The sequence below is a fragment of the Oncorhynchus clarkii genome, chromosome 2 (assembly GCF_045791955.1).
Source record: "Oncorhynchus clarkii lewisi isolate Uvic-CL-2024 chromosome 2, UVic_Ocla_1.0, whole genome shotgun sequence".
NCBI lineage: Eukaryota > Metazoa > Chordata > Actinopteri > Salmoniformes > Salmonidae > Oncorhynchus > Oncorhynchus clarkii.
The window spans coordinates 76783510-76799628 of record NC_092148.1 but is presented as its reverse complement, the minus strand read 5'-3'; the positions used below and the strand labels follow the sequence as shown (position 1 = coordinate 76799628).

Below are 16119 nucleotides of genomic sequence, written 5' to 3'. Positions count from 1 at the left end.
TTACAGTGTAAAGCTCGTTGAGGACCTTCATCAAGTCTTCCTGAAGCTGAAACGTTATCTCCTTACTCTGAAAAAGAGAGAAAGAACGTGTTCAATGCGAGACATCTATCATCTTTGCAGTACAGTCACATATTTATACATTGTCACATGGAACAAACAAGTATACAGAGTTGGGAATAGAGTAGAGCACTGAGACCTGGTAATGAGGTCATCAAAAATAGAGTTGCCCATAGAGCCGTCTGTCTGCATGGCGTGAGAGAGATCTCAAATTAATTAATTAAATCTGCCATCAGACATGCGCCCACAATGAATATTTCTGAGATTCTCCCTACGGGGAAATAACAGTTATTTGATTGATGCAGAGTTAAAGCAGGGGTCTCAAACTGGCAGCGTGCGGACCAGATGCGGAATAGACACCGGCTGGAATGCGGTTCTAACCAACCAGCATTCAGGATTAGACCCACCTGTTGTGTTACGAATCCCTTTTGGCCCGACAGTCTAGGGGGGATGGTAGTGAGACGCGTAACATAACTCATGCAAATTATAATTGTGACAAAGTAAAAGTGTGAACGTAATAACCAGGACAACTGAAATCTACCGTCAAACTCAGGGTTTATTAGTAAACACACGGTAATGGGGGGGGGGGGGAGCAGGAAAAGGGGCTGAGCTGGACCCAAGGAAAGAAACAAATATGCAAAAACACCCCTAAACTAGACTAGCCTACTTTAACAACAGCTAACTAACTAACCAAAAATACAGTGGGTGGTCCGCCCAGTTCTAACTAGTGTATTTAACAAAGTTCACCTACGGGTAGTGTATGCCCATGGGCGACTTGTCTTGGTTTCCCCCTTTTCCCACCAGCAACAAACAAACACCATAACCAAAACAATACTCACAGGAGATGAAAGTGATTTGGAGGTGCTCAAACAAAAGAAGAGGTTAAGACGCAAAGAGAGAGATCTACATACATGGCATTTACAAAGAGATTGAGCTACTGAAATCTATGAAGAACAGAGATCTACCAACATGGCATTTACAAAGAGATTGAGCTCTAGAGCAAACAAATGATGGGGTTTTTAAACCATGGGGAAGGAACTGTGATAGGGTAGGAAACAGGAGGAGGTGTGTCTTCTGATTGATGGGTTGATTGTTGACTGATTGGGGAGTGATGATTTTCACCTGTGAGGGGAGAAGGAGAGAAAAGAAACACACACACACACACACAGGATACACACAGGATAACTGTATCCGTAACATGTTGTATAATATGTGATAAGGCACATGGTTATCCCATTCAACCTATGTATTACCTGGGCATTAGCACACAGTTTTCCACACAGTCTCACACAACCCCTATTATCTGGCCCCTAACTCATTGTGGAGGCCTTTCCCAGAGGGCTGTGAAACATGATCTATCCCACCACAACTGTGGTTTCCTGTATGGGCATGACGCCGTAACCGATGAGGAAGTCTCTCTGCTGAGGTCACCAACCTCCCTGATCCAGGTGGATCTGCACACATCCTAGTTGCCACAAACACCCATGTTAGAGTGAGCCACTGCACACAGTCAACAACACTCCAATGGAACGTCATGGGTTGGAGTTGGGACTCTCTAGCCTAGCCGCCATATCTGAATAATATGCTTTATCCAACACCTCTACGCTCTTGTTGTCATGCCATACATGTTTGGGATGACAAACACAGCATACCAGGGGAGTTGGCTAGAGCACCAACAGTGAAACTCTTAGTTAGAGCATCTATGATTGTTTGAAGGAGGAAGACAGGGCACAAACAAACACAGGTCCATCACAAAGAGAGCTCTGCTCTACTGTAAATCCTGCTGACTGACTGGTGGAAGAGGTGGTGTCCAGTCCAGACATGTGGACGTAAATTATAGAGGATTAGCCCCCATTGTGTGTGTGTTTGTGCATGCGTAATTAAGTAAATCAATCAATCAGTCTCCTCTGGCTGACCCAGTCCAGCCTACACCTGTCCTGGCACTGGCCTACACCTCCTCAGCCAGTTCTCTCTTTTACTTACTACATATTACTACATATTACCACACAGACAGCCACCGGACAAATAGACTTAGCCATGTATAAATAGAGCTAAGTCACCTAAGCGGAAGTTAAGGCGCTCTCACACACAGAGAATGAAGAACAGAATCTATAAGCTGGTTGTGGCACTGAGTTTTGGGCCAGGTAAATTATGGATTGGTGAGATCATTCCTGCTGCTCAAAATGTGTGAAGCAGGCTGCAACAAAAAAAATACACACACAACAGTTCAAAAGTTTGGGGTCACTTAAATTCTTGTTTTTGGAAGAAAAGCACATTTTTTGTCCATTCAAATAACATCAAATTGATCAGAAATACAGTGTAGACATTGTTAATGTTGTAAATGACTATTGAAGCTGGAAACGGCTGATTTTTTATGGAATATCTAGATAGGTGTACAGAGGCCCATTATGAGCAACAATCACTCCTGTGTTCCAATGGAAAACCCTTTTGCAATTATGTTAGCACAGCTGAAAACTGTTGTTCTGATTAAAGAAGCAATAAAACTGGCCTTCTTTAGACTAGTTGAGTATCTGGAGATTTGTGGGTTCTATTACAGGCTCAAAATGGCCAGAAACAAAGAACATTCTTCTCACATGGAAAAGCCTTAATTTCTTAGAACAAGAATGGACTGACGAGTTTCAGAAGAAAGGTCTTTGTTTCTGGCCATTTTGAGCCTGTAATCGAACCCACAAATGCTGATGCACCAGATACTCAACTAGTCTAAAGAAGGCCAGTTTTATTGCTTATTTAATCTTTAAAATCAGCCGTTTCCAGATACAATAGTCATTTACAACATTAACAATGTCTACACTGTGTTTCTGATCAATTTGATGCTATTTTAATGGACAAAAAATTGATTTTCTTTCAAAAACAAGGCCATTTCTAAGTGACCCCAAACTTTTGAACGGTATTGTATATACAGTACCAGTCAAAAGTTTGGACACACCTACTCGATCAAGGGTTTTTCCTTTATTTTCAACATTGTAGAATAATATTGTAGACATCAAAACATTGAAATAACACATATGGAACCAAACAAGTTTTAAACAAAGCAAAATATATTTTTGATTCTTCAAAGTAGCCACCCTTTGATGACAGCTTTGCACCCTCTTGGCATTGTCTCAACCAGCTTCGCCTGGAATGCTTTTCCAACAGTCTGAGTTCCCACATATGCTGAGCACTTGTTGGCTGCTTTTCCTTCACTCTGCGGTCCAACTCTGATGCAGCACTCCATCACTCTCCTTCTTGGTCAAATAGCCCTTACACAGCCTGGAGGTGTGTTGGGTCATTGTTCTGTTGAAAAACTATGATAGTCCCACTAAGCGCAAACCAGATGGGATGGCGTATCGCTGCAGAATGCTGCGGTAGCCATGCTGGTTAAGCATGCCTTGAATTCTAAATAAAACACTGACAGTGTCACCAGCAAAGCACCCCCACACCATCACACCTCCTCCTCCTCCTCCATGCTTTACGGTGGGAACCACACATGCTGAGATCATCCATTCACCTACACCTAATGGCTAGAAACAAAAATCTAAAATTTGAACGCATTAAGGAAAGATATTCCACAAATTCACTTTGAACAAGGCACACCTGTTAATTGAAATGCATTCCAGATGACTACCTCAAAGCTGGTTGAGAGAATGCCAAGAGTGTGCAAAGCTGTCATCAAGGCAAATGGTGGCTACTTTGAAGAATCTCAAATATAAAATATATATTGATGTTTTACACACTTTTTTTGGTTACTATATGATTCTATATGTGTTATTTCATAGTTGATGTCTTCACTATTATTCTACAATGTAGAAAATAGCATAAATTAAGAAAAACCCTTGAATGAGTAGGTGTGTCTGAACTTTTGACTGGTACTGTATATATATATACACAATGTTATGATTACCTTTAAAGGTCTTCTATTATTTAAAGGGGAATGTCAACTGGGGTTTTTACAACATGGATCATTTATTAAAGGACTAACACAAATGGGCTTCCCCTTTTAAGTGCACTGTTTATGAGTGATGCTAACCACATCTGAGTGAGACAGGAAGAGACAAGAATCCACTGAGCACCCCCCAGGGGTGATGGGTTTCATGTTGCATCCAACATTAATTAGGCCCCAGAGAGGGACTGTACATAACCCTGGAGTCAATTTCTGGTGGCTGCTCCATATGGCAAAAGAAACACACTGGGACTCTAGTGAGAGGCTACACAAATCATATTGGCTCATATACTATACAGAAACAGTCATTGGAGTTAGTCTAGTAATGGACCAAGCCGGGTAGTAAATCAGTAAATTGTCCAGCTCTAATCCTAATGAAGTGTTAAAACACTTTACACTGCGCTTGATCAAATGCCAAGAGCAATTTAGTGGTACCTGGTGCAGTTTTGTGTTTCCCTCACCCTTCGTCCCTACCTCTGTAGTGAATGAATGGAGGAGTGTGCAATGGAGTAACTTGACAAACTAATACCTTCCTTTCTCCTCCCTCCATACAGATGAGGCTTTCAAGCCTTGGGAGAAATTCACCTTGTAGTTCCACCAGAATGGGACTTCCATAAATAAAAGAGGACTGACTAAGTAAAACAAAAAGCGAGTTGTATGAATAATGAAAAGAGAATACATGTGATAAGACCTGCCCGACCATGAATGGACTGAGTGACAAAACTTGTATTTAGAGGTTTCTCCTTCGAACAAAGACAAATAGAGGTAAGCTGCGACTTTCTTGTGCACAGTACTATTCATAAATAAACATAGCATGAACACAAGCCAATGGTCAACTGTTAGGATATTTCATTTAAGGTTCTATACACCTACACCTCATAACATAAAAAGGTAGAAAACTTTGGAATTTGAAAATATAAAAACACTAGTCTTTGATGCCAGGATGACAAAACAGCAGTCCTCTCGTGTTAAAAGAAGAGGAGCTGTAGTAACTGTGTTGTAACTGGGGGGCCTCCCCCGGTGTTTGTCTCTCGTTAATGGAGAGATCAAAGACACAGACTCACTGATTAGAGGGCAGGGGTGTCTCTGCTCCCCTGTTACAGACTCTTCCCCCCCCCCCCCCCACCAGGAGGATGCCGATTGGTTTGGCCCCTGGCTGCCAAACATCACTATACGAGCCAGAGGGGAGACACAAACACACACATGCACGAAACGCATCCACACAGTCACAAACACTGAAGACCTAACGGTGTCTGGTGACTGCAGGTCATTCATTGCCTGTGTGTTCAAGCAGTCGTTGCCTGTTGTGTTCAAGGCCAACCAACAATTATAATTGGTGGAGCAATAAGGAGGGATAATCATTTCTCCCCTCATGCACTGTGTGTAATGTCTGAATGCAAACATCTTCATATGAGGGATGCTATGAACTAAACCTCATACATTATATTTTCACTCTTATCAATGCTTCTCAGGTACCAACTAACAGAATGAAGTACAGTATAGTCTTGATTTAAATATCCAAAATGTATACATACAGTATAATTGCTTTGATTGCAATGCATGAGGGGAACACATTGATGAGTTTAGTGGACTATCATTTTAAACATCAGTAATGTGGGTTGAGTGGGGGGAGAAAGAAACATCTGACAAAACACTGTCTGTCTGTCTGTGTGTTGTTAGTGTGTTGACCAGTCCTCTGTACCAACCAGTTTAAATCACTGAGACGATAATGACTTCTACCATAAATAAAATACCCCTTTTGTTTAGTCGTGCTCTAGCAGACAGATTTAAAGACCCCTCTCTTTTAGTCGTGCTCTAGCAGACAGATTTAAAGACCCCTCTCTTTTAGTCGTGCTCTAGCAGACAGATTTAAAGATCCCTCTCTTTTAGTCGTGCTCTAGCAGACAGATTTAAAGATCCCTCTCTTTTAGTCGTGATCTAGCAGACAGATTTAAAGACCCCTCTCTTTTAGTCGTGATCTAGCAGACAGATTTAAAGACCCCTCAGCGAAAGAGAAAGAAATAGGAAACATTTGATACAAAGCACCCCATTGAAACAGGCCCTGGTTTGTCATTTTCAGGGCTGTGGTTGGTTCATGTGACTCCTGGTGCATAGGAGAGCTCATAATCTGGTAGGGAGTTGTCCTCTTTGTGGCAGGAGTGAAACAGGCGGCAGCAACATTAGTAGTAGGGTTTCTGTCATGAGGTCAGACCTCAGATGGGAGGGTTAGGTAGGCCGTTTATGCTTATGATCAGGGCAGTGTGGGATGAGGAGCGTCCTCTGTACACAACCCAGCAACTGAGCTGCCATCAAGATGTCATCAGACACAACTTGAAACATAATAATCCACTGATACACCCAACCATACACTGGACTGCTCTCAGAGATTTGATGTATCTAAGGCTGTAGATTGACAAATGTATAATTAGCAGCAGGGACCAGTTTTGTCCTGACTATGTGAATGAGCCCAGGATTTATCCAACATAATGAGGTACCAGAGAGCTCCATGATCAATTAAAGACAAGTGGTAAGGAACAACTCCTGTCCCTAATCAGTTGCACTTCCTTACGTGAGATCACTGGGATCTCACCTCGTCTGACCTCTACCTCTCTGTGACCGCATCTAGCCAGGCCAAAGGTCAGAGTACAAACTACATTACAGATCTCACCTTCTTGAGCAGGCGTGTGGAGTCCTCGCTGATCTGCATGAAGCGCATGATGACGTTGTTCAGGTAGATGTCACTGAGGGTGGCGTGGTCCTTGCTCTCCCTCCTCACCTGGTTCAGCAACAGGTACCAGCAGTTAACCGGGGACAGCAGGTTCTGGTCCTTCCTAAAAAGGATTTATAAGATACAAGATGACCCTCTTTACAGAAATATTTTCACTTGACTCATGTTCATTCAAACAGAACAGTGACTGTGCACAACTTCATTATCATACACTGATCACTGCATAGACAAACGAGATAGAGACACTGACAAGTAGAGACAGGGAAATGTAGGGATGTGTTCAGTCACCCTAAGAAACAGAGGTGTGTGTGCGCGTGTGCCTGTGTGCCCTCTTGCCTGGCTCTCTGAAGGCGGGCTTTGTCATCTGATTTGATTATTAGGATCCCCATGAGTCGACGCCAATGGCGATTGCTAGTCTTACTGGGGTCCGAAACATAACGAAAAAGACATTACAGACAAAAGGCTTTACAATTTACATACAGTATCAGTCAAAGGTTTGGACACACCTACTCATTCAAGGGTTTTTCTTTAGTTTTTACTATTTTCTACATTGTAGAATAATAGTGAAGACATCAAAACTATGAAATAACCCATATGGAATCATGTAGTAACCAAAAAAAGTGTTAAACAAATCAAAATATTTGAGATTATTCCAAGTAGCCACCCTTTGCCTTGATGACAGCTTGGCACACTTTTAGCGTTCTCTCAGCCAGCTTAATGCTTTTCCAACAGTCTTGAAGGAGTTACCACATATGCTTAGCATTTGTTGGTTGCTTTTCCTTCACTCTGCGGTCCAACTCATCCCAAACCATCTCAATTGGGTTGAGGTCAGGCGATTGTGGAGGCCAAGTCATCTGATGCAGCACTCCATCACTCTCATTCTTGGTCAAATAGCTCTTACACAGCCTGGCGGTGTGTTGGGTCATTGTCCTGTTGAAAAACAAACCATAGTCCCACTAAGCGGAAACCAGATGGTATGGCGTATTGCTGCAAAATGCTGTGGTAGCCATGCTGGTTAAGTGTGTCTTGAATTCTAAATAAATCACAAACAGTGTCACCAGCAAAGCACCCCAACACCATCACACCTCCTCCTCCTCCATGCTTCATGGTGGGAACCACACATGCGGAGATCTATTAATCTACTCTGCATCTCACAAAGATTTAGCATGGGTCCTCATATCCTCAAAAAGTTCTACAGCTTAACCATTGAGAGCATTCGGCCTGGTTCCATCACTGCTTGGTATAGCAACTGCTCATCATCTGACTGCAAGGCGCTACAGAGGATAGTGTGTACAGCCTAGTTCATCCCTGAGTTCAAGCTTCTTGCCATCCAGGACCTATATACTAGGTGGTGTCAGAGGAGGGCCCTAAAAACTGTCAAAGACTCCAGCCACCCTAAACATAAACTGTTCTCTCTGCTACCGCATGGGAAGCAGTACCGCAGCACCAAGTCTAGGTCCAAAAGGCTCCTTAACAGCTTCTACCCCCCAAGCCATTAGACTGCTAAACATCAAATGGCTACCTGGACTATTTGCATCGACCACCTTTTTTTACGCTGCCACTACTCACTGTTTATCATCTATGCATAGTCACTTCACCCCTACCTACATGTACATATTACCTCGACCAACCTGTACCCCCACACATTGCCTCATTACCCCATGTATATAGCCTTGTTATTTTATTGTGTTACTTTTAATTTCACTTTTTGGGGGGTGGTATTCGCTTACTTTTTTTTTTACTGCCATTGTTGGTTAAGGGCTTGTAAGTAAGAATTTCACTGTAAGGTCTACTACATCTGTTGTATTAGGCACATGTGACAAATCACATTTTATTTGAAACAACAACAAACAGCAGGGATCTAGACAGCCACAAGCCCGGGACAATCCGCGGTCCCAGCCACAATGGCTAACTGTCGAGTGCTGCGTTCAAGCCCTCAAGAAAACACTGCTGGCTTGATTAGGCAGCTAGCTAGCACCTAGGCCAAGCAGCTCTCAGACCCGGCCTTATTCGGCAGGATCACTGGACAGATAGTAGCGGTCCCGAGTCATAGGATCAAAACTCAAAAGGTAGCTATCTAGTAACCAAACTTTTTCTATAGACGTTCACAGCAACAAACTTTCCAAAATAACTAACCGAGCTCTACCTTGTTCCGCGTTCAACAGGAAGTGACGTGAAAAGCAAATGTGTGCTTGGAGATCAAGGTCTCAGTTACCTGACAGCTCTGTCCTGTCTGCTCAACACTCACCTAGCGAGATGTTTCAAGACTTCTTAATGTGGATCAGGCCCAAGAATGGCCAAGGCCTTCGACTCTGTCAATCACCGTATTCTTATCTGCAGACTCAATAGCCTTGGTTTCTCAAATGACTTCCTCGCATGGTTCACCAACTAGTTCACAGACAGAGTTCAGTGTGTCAAATCAGAGGGCCTGTTGTCTGGACCTCTAGCGGTCTCTATGGGGGTACCACAATTCTCAGGCCGACTCTTTTCTTTGTATATATCAACGATATTGCTCTTGCTGCGGGCGATTCCCTGATCCACCTCTACGCAGACGACACCTTCTGTATACTTCTGGCCCTTCCTTGGACACTGTGCTAACTAACCTCCAAATGAGCTTCAATGCCATACAACACTCCTTCCGTGGCCTCAAACTGCTCTTAAATGCTAGTAAAATCAAATGCATGCTTTTCAACCGTTCGCTGCCCGCACCCGCCCGCCCATCCAGCATCACTACTCTGGACGGTTCTGAACTAGAATATGTGGACAACTAAAAATACCTAGGTGTCTGGCTAGACTGTAAACTCTCCTTCCAGACTCATAATAAACATCGCCAATCCAAAATCAAATCTAGTATCGGCTTTCTACTTCGCAACAAAGCCTCCTTCACTCACGCCACCAAACTTACCCTAGTAAAACTAACTATTCTACCGATCCTCGACTTCGGCGATGTCCTCTACAAAATAGCTTCCAATACTCAGCAAACTGGATGCAGTCTATCACAGTGCCATCCGTTTTGTTACCAAAGCCCCATATACCACCCACCACTGTGACCTGTATGCTCTAGTTGGCTGGCCCTTCAAATCAAATCAAATTTTATTTGTCACATACACATGGTTAGCAGATGTTAATGCGAGTGTAGCGAAATGCTTGTGCTTCTAGTTCCGACAATGCAGTAATAACAAGTAATCTAACTAACAATTCCAAAACTACTGTCTTGTACACAGTGTAAGGGGATAAAGAATATGTACATAAGGATATATGAATGAGTGATGGTACAGAGCAGCATAGGCAAGATACAGTAGATGGTATCGGGTACAGTATGTACAAATGAGATGAGTATGTAAACAAAGTGGCATAGTATAGTATAAAGTGGCTAGTGATACATGTATTACATAAGGATACCGTCGATGATATAGAGTACAGTATATACGTATGCGTATGAGATGAATAATGTAGGGTAAGTAACATTTATATAAGGTAGCATTGTTTAAAGTGGCTAGTGATATATTTACATCATATTATTGCTACATATTCGGCGCCAGACCCACTACCTCCAGGTCATCTATAAGTCTATGCTAGGTAAAGCTCCGCCTTATCTCAGCTCACTGGTCACGATAACAACACCCACCAGTAGCACGTGCTCCAGCAGGTATATCTCACTGGTCATCCCCAAAGCCAACACCTCCTTTGGCCGCCTTTCCTTCCAGTTCTCTGCTGCCAGTGACTGGAACGAATTGCAAAAATCGCTGAAGTTGGAGACTTATGTTTCCCTCACTAACTTTAAACATCAGCTATATGAGCAGCTAACCGATCGCTGCAGCTGTACATAGTCCATCTGTAAATAGCCCACCCAACCTACCTACCTCATCCCCATATTGTTTTAATTTACTTTTCTGCTCTTTTGCACACCACTATCACATCATCATCTGCTCATCTATCACTCCAGTGTTAATCTGCTAAATTGTAATTACTTTGCTACTATGGCCTATTTATTGCCTTACCTCCTCACGCCATTTGCACACACTGTATTTAGACGTTCTTTTTTTTCTATTGTGTTATTGACTGTACGCTTGTTTATTCCATGTCTAACTCTGTGTTGTTGTTTGTGTCACACTGCTTTGCTTTATCTTGGCCCGGTCGCAGTTGTAAATGAGAACTTGTTCTCAACTAGCCTACCTGGTTAAATAAAGCTGAAATAAAATAAAATCACAAAGTATTAGCTAGTAAGTATTAGCTTCCACAGCCCTTCCCAGGTGATGAGTGCCCTATATAATAGCATGCACTATATATCAGCACTGAGTGCACACTGCACCTGTGGGGGAGTTGGGTTGGAGCTGTGTATCAACAACATTTCTGGGGCATAGCTGGAGCAATGTTTTAAGCTGATCTGACTTCTCGCAACAGGGGAGAGAGCCTGCCACAAGCTTACATAAACTTAGGAAACTAAAGACTTCCTTGTTAGATAATTTGTTAGAGAAGTTACTTTACATGTAGTAAAGTTTTAGAATAGAGCATTACAAGAAACAATACAGAAAGAGGAAAAGAAAAGAGGCTAAGAGGGAGAAAGAGAGAAAGCGACAGACAGAGTGAGACATGGCTGTGCTTAAGCAGCGGCCTGCAGCAGGCTGAATTCCTAAATGTAATCTAAAACATTGCTCCTGCTGTGGTGCAGAGCAGTTAGCCGAGGAGAGGAAGGAGGACAGAAGAAAGGCCAGGTCCTGAGGCCTTAGGGCCAGCTGGCAGGAATCATATGGAACACTGGAAGAGCTCCACCCCGAAGGTCAGTCAGCAAAGACAGGCAGTACACCCACACTTGTCAACGCAACAGGTGAAACTCTGTACCCTCGCCCTGGCACATGGCCAATGCTGCATCCCTGAACTACATAACTCTTTGATGATAGCTGCTGGAAGCGGACAAAACATCCCGGGCCACAGAGCTGTAACATTCCATCTCTCTCACTCGCCCTCTCAGAACTCTCTGGGAAGTTTGGAAAACAGGAACTATAGTGCATGTGACAAAAGACAGGACAGGAAATGAAAAACATCCTGGTGACTGCCAAACGCAAGGCCATTTTTCATAAAAGGAATAATCAAATTTAGCTAAAAGCATAAGTGACGCATGGGGAAACATGTACAGAACATGGCATTGGCAGGGAAGTTACCAGGAAGCAGTTATGGCAATAGAAGCCTTATGGCAGAGTTGCTGGACAGCATCACACAAGACTGAAGTTACCGTAAATCTTTCCTGCCTTATGCTTCAGTGGAGTGGCGTGCTTTCATTTATTCTCTGTTCCTGCCTGTGTGTGTGCAAGTGTGTGTTTTTTTAGCCTGGTATGTATGAGAGGGCGAGGGCTACCAGAAAGTGAGTGTTTGTGTGAAGTGTGTGTTTGTGCATGCACATGTGGGTCTATTGTGTGTGTGTGTGTACACTTGAGTATGTGATTGGCCGGTCTCTACTGTAATGAGCTTGGTCATGGGACATCAACTGTGACCACGGGTTAGATAATTAGATAACTGGGCCTTTTAATATACCCATCCGCTAGTGGAGGGGCTCTGCTGAGAGAGGGGTGCACTACAGCGTGTGTCCGTACGGCCGTCTACTTTTGACCAGAGTCATATGGGCCCCTAGTCAACAGTAGTGCACTATGTAGGGATTGGGAATAGGGTGCAATTTGGGATGCAGCCTAAAAGAGACAGCTGATGAGTCACCACACAGCCTTCTTTCATCACACGCTTTGTTGCACATAATGGCTGGAATGAACAACTGACAGGAACTTACAATTACAGTCCCCGAAACGTCAGAATGAATGGAGGAAAGGCAGGAAACACAAAATATCTTGGGTCGACCGAGTCTTGTTCTGTTCTTTCGACCAATCAATTTTTCTAAATGTTTCCGTATATAGACAGATAACGTTATTCAAACAAATACAGTTTAACTACATATGCACTGAGCTTGTCTGATGCTTTACGCACACTTTGATTAGATAACAAAGACACACACATGAATCAAGATGGTCACAGTGTGTGACTGGCGAACGTGGTCTCGCTCTCCTCCCTACGGCAGTGAAAAGGCACCACAGCACAAGTGTTTATTGGGATGTCCATGAGGAAGCTGCAACATCATTACAGTCATTTAGTTTCTTGTTCGCTTCTGACTGAAAAGTTCTGTTACCGAAATCCCTAATTTGTTTTTGAAAAAAACATTCCCTTTTCTCTCAACCCTTACTCTCTTTACGTGAAACATCGCATGCATGTGACAAATAGGGCCTGACCTATAGCCTATCATAATCACATCAATACATTGGTTATAACAAAGTATGAACACCATGACACGTGACAGCGAAATGGATGCGGAGGACATGAAAAAGAAGCTCAAAATGGGTGAATGTTTACTGGTTGCTCAGGAGGGAAAGGAGAAGTCAGATCTGTGGAAGACATTTGACTTAGTTGTGGAAACTACTGGAGATCCAGAAAAAAAGGGCATAGGAGCAAGCATTGAGTGAATATTGTGTGTGCCAAACAGTTGCTGTTAGATGTATATTTATGGGGATATTTTGGAACAGTGTAAATGACACTAAATAACTGTACCAGAGAGTCTGTTCTAACAAAAAAAAAGATACATAAAGCCTTTATTAAAGCATACTAAAACAGTTGCAAGCATTCTTGAATTGCAGTTTATTTATTGTTTAGGATAATTATTCAAAGCTCCCTTTGTTATTTAATTGAAAACTAAAATGCTTGATTGCATTTCAAAGCAATCAATCAAAGCATTTCAAATCACACAGCATATGCTGTGTGATGGAATTAACAAATTAATGATTGATTGACTGATACTGGTAGCCTATTGAAATATAGTCCTAAGTAAGTTACTGTATTAATACTAAACAGGATGCGCTCTCAGGCGTACAGCTCGATGGTGGTTATACAAGGCTACTATACAAAGACTACTAATGATAACGACATTACTTAATACTATATTGATTATCATAATAATAAAATTCAAAACAGTTGAATCTGTGAAATTGCTTTACCCGACATTTTTACATTGCATGAGGCTTGGTGCTCACGGAATCAGTTGGCTATTAAACAGACACTCAAACAGGCAACAGAAGCAAGATCTATCTTATTTCTGTGTTCTTGGGGACCTTCAATGCTGCAGACATTTTTTGGTACACTTCCTCAGATCTGTGCCTCGTCACAATGCTGTCTCAGCGCTCCACGAACAATTCCTTCAACCTCATGGATTGGATTTTGCTCGGATACGCACTGTCAACCTGCGGACCTTATATAGACAGGTGTGTGCCTTTCCAAATCATGTGCAATCAATTGAATTTACCACAGATGGACTCCAATCAAGTTGTAGAAACATTAAGGATGATCAATGGAAACAGGATGCAACGGAGCTCAATTTCAAATCTCATAGCAAAGGGTTAGAATACTTCTGTAAATAAGGTATCTTTATTTTCAAGCAATTTGCTAGTATTTAAAAAAACATGTTTACGCTTTGTCATTATGGGTAGATTGCTGAGGATTTGTTATTTAATCCATTTTAGAATAAGGCTGTAATATAACATATGGAACAAGTCAAGGGGTCTGAATACTTTACGAAGGCACTGTATATGGATGATTTCTAAAGCCAGGCACATTTAACAGTTAGGCTATTGTAGGGCTGGGCGGTATAGACCGGTATTAAAATACCGTCACATAATATAACCATACAGAATGGATTAGTTCACTGAGACAGGCGCGAATCAGACAGGTGTCTGGTCGACTAAAGAAATCTTGGTTGACCAACAGCCTATCAACCAAACAATCGGCCAGTCGACTAAATGCGATCAGTGCTAGTGTGCTTAAGTGTGAGGGCTGCCAGTGTGTGTGTGGTGGTGACGAGGGCCATGGCAGCACAGTGACCTCTGGGACTCTGCCAACTACCCTACATAATGGCAGGTAACTCTCTCAATGTCATTATTTCTACACAATGCAGAAATTTGGTTAAACCACAGAGGGCGACACAGATAGAAAGGGGGGAGAGTAAACAACTGTCCTCGGAAGAGATAAGAAGGAGAACGAGGGAGAAAGTCTGCGCGAGAGAGGAATCTCATTAACTGTTTGTGCTTACGCGTGTGGGCGTGCGTAGGTGCATGCATGACTACATGTGCATGTGTGTGCAGGTTAAAGTAACTGTCCTGACAGCTCCAACTCCATTGAAAAGCCATTATAACCATATAAAGCTGTCACTTCTTACAGTAGCGACAAGTAAGGATAATTAATCCCACTATGCAGTGTCTTTACACAGCAGCATAGGCCTTATCTGAAATAGCAAAGTCCTTTACGATAAGACTTTTTCATTAATAAGCCGCCTCACTAGCTTTAATGGAAGTTTCGCTCTGGGTGGATTGCAAACTGTTATAGTTAGTAGGCTAATTAATTGCCTGGTGAGTGAGGCTATAATGTCAGCTGATACAGTAAACAGTTGGTCCTCTGTCGCTTAGTGGGTTGAGCATGGTGTTTCCAACACAAGTATTGTGGGTTTGATTCAGCTCAGATTCATGCTGAGGCCACCCATAAGAAATAAGTATGCACGCGTGAATGTAAGTCGATTTGGAAAGAAATGTTTGCTAAATGGTTTATTATATTATGATATTACATAATGTTATACATATTATATTTACAAAGGAATGGAATGACAGCTACTATCTGAAATTGGGAGTGTTTAGTGTATATTTGGATCATTTCACCGCGAATGAAAGGTCATTTAAATCCTATGAGACACAAAAAGGAAGGTCTCTTTGACCGATTCGCTTTGTTTGATGGGGGAAATAAATATTGTCTATTCAAGTCGCTCCCTCTCAGTGTTGGCCTTGGCTATATAAATAATTCAATTATACCCCTCTCCATTCCATCCCTCTGACATTCCCTAAACAAACAGTACTGCATAATGTGTGTGTGTTTAATGTGTTCATTTTGCAAACAGCAATGGTACTGTCATTGACTGACTGACTGTCACTCCCTAGGACAGGGCTCTGGCCACTCTGCTGTTGCTCTCTCCCACTGCATTCTGGGAGGTAAAGAGAGAAGTGGGTAAAAGAGCTGCTGACCCAGCTGGGGCTTATAGGGTGTCATGGTGACTGTCTGCTCTGGAGGGGAGCAATGATGAGAGAGTACTGTCCACACAGGAAAACAGTCAGTTTGGTTTTTTCCCCCTCATCAATCCACACACACACACACACACACACACACACACACACACACACACACACACACACACACACACACACACACACACACACACACACACACACACACACACACACACACACACACACACACACACACACACACACTTTGGCAAATATATCACGTTTATAGTATGTATAAGCTGGAAGTAGAAGCC

General features: G+C 42.6%; 1 protein-coding gene across 2 annotated transcripts in view; it reads right to left on the bottom strand.

The window, feature by feature from the left end:
* The window catches only part of LOC139373931 (SLIT-ROBO Rho GTPase-activating protein 1-like), a 157216-nt gene that overhangs the window by 79620 nt on the left and 61477 nt on the right, over window positions 1-16119 (bottom strand). For both annotated transcript variants that reach the window (XM_071115024.1, XM_071115020.1), the window contains exons 3-4: window positions 6666-6828; window positions 5-67 (exon numbers count right to left, since the gene is read on the bottom strand). In XM_071115024.1, coding sequence (XP_070971125.1) covers window positions 5-67; window positions 6666-6828 — 226 coding nt within the window. The remainder of the gene's footprint in view (window positions 1-4; window positions 68-6665; window positions 6829-16119) is intronic.